The sequence below is a fragment of the Phascolarctos cinereus genome, unplaced genomic scaffold, assembly GCF_003287225.1.
Source record: "Phascolarctos cinereus isolate Bilbo 61053 unplaced genomic scaffold, phaCin_HiC Scaffold_5;HRSCAF=322, whole genome shotgun sequence".
In the NCBI taxonomy this organism is placed as follows: domain Eukaryota; kingdom Metazoa; phylum Chordata; class Mammalia; order Diprotodontia; family Phascolarctidae; genus Phascolarctos; species Phascolarctos cinereus.
The window spans coordinates 32,299,207-32,301,822 of record NW_027555958.1 but is presented as its reverse complement, the minus strand read 5'-3'; the positions used below and the strand labels follow the sequence as shown (position 1 = coordinate 32,301,822).

At 49.7% G+C, this 2,616-nt stretch overlaps 1 protein-coding gene across 1 annotated transcript; it reads right to left on the bottom strand.

The window, feature by feature from the left end:
• Window positions 1-412: 412 nt before the first annotated feature.
• On the bottom strand, window positions 413-1,209 carry BHLHA9 (basic helix-loop-helix family member a9). Its single transcript, XM_021006978.2, has one exon. It carries the CDS (start codon window positions 1,190-1,192, stop codon window positions 413-415), a length of 780 nt encoding a protein of 259 aa, XP_020862637.1. The 5' UTR covers window positions 1,193-1,209.
• Window positions 1,210-2,616: the final 1,407 nt, after the last annotated feature.

The window sequence follows — 2,616 nt, the reverse complement described above, 5'->3', positions numbered from 1 at the left end:
ATAACTAGGATCCGACGCAGGGAGCCCAGAAATAAAAACACCAGACTTGCGATAAGGCTTAAAAGAGTCTGAACATCTAAGAAGCATGCAAGACACAGCCCTGCTTACTGAAGGTCAGATGCAGCAGTTCCTAAAGACTCAGGGGAGCAGCCCCCAGAGACAAGAAGCCATCCAGCTCTATCCCTGAGTCTTGATCACAGTCACCATGTCTGTCCTCAGTCCCCTCTACCACCCTCCCAGAGGGACTCACTCCACCCACCAGGGTCACAGCTTCTCTCTTCCTTCCAACACCATCTTGTTATATCTTTGTTGGATGTTCCCAGAGCAGGTAGGTTTTTTCCCCAGCACCTGTCGGTTCTAGTCTTGTCTGAGCAGCTGAGAAAGCATCCCTCTGCATTCCAAGCAGTCCAGCTCAGTGCATGGGCAAAGACTGCTGGCAACCCGGCCCTGGTCCTCGGAGGTACCCAAGCTGCCAGGGAATTGTTCTTGGAGAGGGAGCTCGGAGGTTGTCCATGTACTTTGGATAGCAAGGGGGCTGTTCCCCAAGAGGACAGCTCCCACTGGAGTGATAGACAGGGTTGGGAGGGATGGCCTCCTCCTTCTGACTTTCCAGTTGGGAGGAAAATTGAGTCTGAGGAGAATATTTCAAGTAGAGAGGAGAAGGAGGGTACGGTTGGAAGGGAAGAGCAGCCTCTCCATAACTGTAGTCCATGGGCATCTGGAAGGGCTGCGGGTGACCATCCCAGCCAGCTTCCTCCTCCTGGACTCTGACATAATGGGTCCGACATTCCTGGTGGCTGCAGGGCCACCGGGCAGCAGAGCCAGAGCGCAGGAACATGGACAGGGAGGTGATCCGGTGGATGGCCCTCCGGAGGGTGGCGATCTTGGACAGCCGCTTGCCGCTGAGGTCATGCTTGAGGGCCAGACGGAGGGCATTGAAGGCTTGATTATAATCAAGGATCCTCTTGCGTTCTCTAACATTAGCAGCGATCCTTCTGGCCTTAGATCTCACAGGCCGGCTCGTCTTTCTCACTCTGAGCCCTTCAATGTCGCTGGAGTGTTCGGAGGGCCCGCTGTCCTTTAGCTGCACAAAATCCCCCCTGGCATCCCAGAAAACACCTTCCATTTCCTCTTCAGAGCTGTCCGACTCCTTCAAACTCCTGCGACCCATTCCTGTCACTGCCCTGGGCATGGTTTGGCTGGGTTCCCCTCCGTTGTTCTCCTGAAAGGGTGAGGGACAGAGCTCTCCTTCTATGGACTCTGGCAGGCTGGACACTCCTCCCTCCTAGTCAGTCCCTCTTGGGCTGGGCTTTATTACTCCACGTGGCTGCCTTCCCCATCCATCTCCCTCTTAGTTTGCTTTATTATCTGCCCCCAGGTAAGAACACAGAAGAAGCATGCAGAGTCTTGTAATGGACAGACTAGACCAGACCAGATAGGGCTCTGTCTCTGAAGCCCTTCTGGGTGATCTCCCTCAGTCCAAGAAAAACTTTCCTGCCACTCTGAGCACACTGAGCACCTCTCTGTGGTTTCTAGGGCTCTTTCAGGCCGAGAGCTGGGGAAATCTTTCCCTTGTCTTCCAAGATAAGCTCAAATGTCCAACACGTCCAGCCACTTAATGTCCTCCTCTGTGAAACAAAGGGGCTGATGAGATGGTCTTCAAGGGCCTCTTCAGCCCTAAATTCTGGGGACCTGAGATCTCCCCTTAGAAGAAAGGAAGAGTCAAAAGGAAATTAACCAACCAATCAATCAATATCTATTACATGCCTACTATGTGTATTCAGTGCCATGGGTACAAAGATGGGAAACAGTCCTCACAGGGAGTTTACATTTTATTAGGAGACATGTGGATGTATGTATTTACATATACATGTGCACATATTATATATGTATATGTAGACATATAGATATACACATACAGAGAAAGGCAATAGACTCAAAATGCACAGTGAGATGCACATGTGGACGTGGCCATTGTGAAAACTGGTTTTGCTTGACTATGAATAGTTGTTAGAAGGGTTTTATTTTTCTTTTTTCCTTTGTCAAGGAGGGGAGGGAGAAGAGAGGGAGAAAAATGAGCTTGTTAATTGAGGGGGCAGAGAAGGCACAGAAGCCATATTTGATGTTTAACACAATATTTCTCACTTATATTTTTAAAATAAAAATAAGTATGTGATGGGGTGGGGGCTGGCAGCTAGGGGATCAGATAAGGTGCTACTTGAACTGAGTCTTGAAGGAAAGTAGAGATTCTAAGATGCAAAGGTGAGGAGGGAATGCACTCAAGGTTACGGGGGTCAGCCTATGTCAGTGCTTGGCGATGAAGTGGTGTGTGTTTGGAATAGTGAGTAGCCAGTATGGCTGAACAGTAAAGTGTGGGGGGGGTTAAATGGGTAAGAAACTGGAAAGATGGGAAGGGGCCAAGTTGTGAAAACCATACAGAGGAGTCTGTATGTGATCTCAAAGGTATTATTGAGTAGGGAGGTGACACGTCAGACCTGGGCTTTAGGCAAATTACTTTGGCAGCTGAATGAAGGATGGACTGGAGTGGGGAGAGACCAGAGGCAGGATGATTCACCAAAGTGTGGGTAGAGAGAAAGGGATATATCTGAGAGGTGT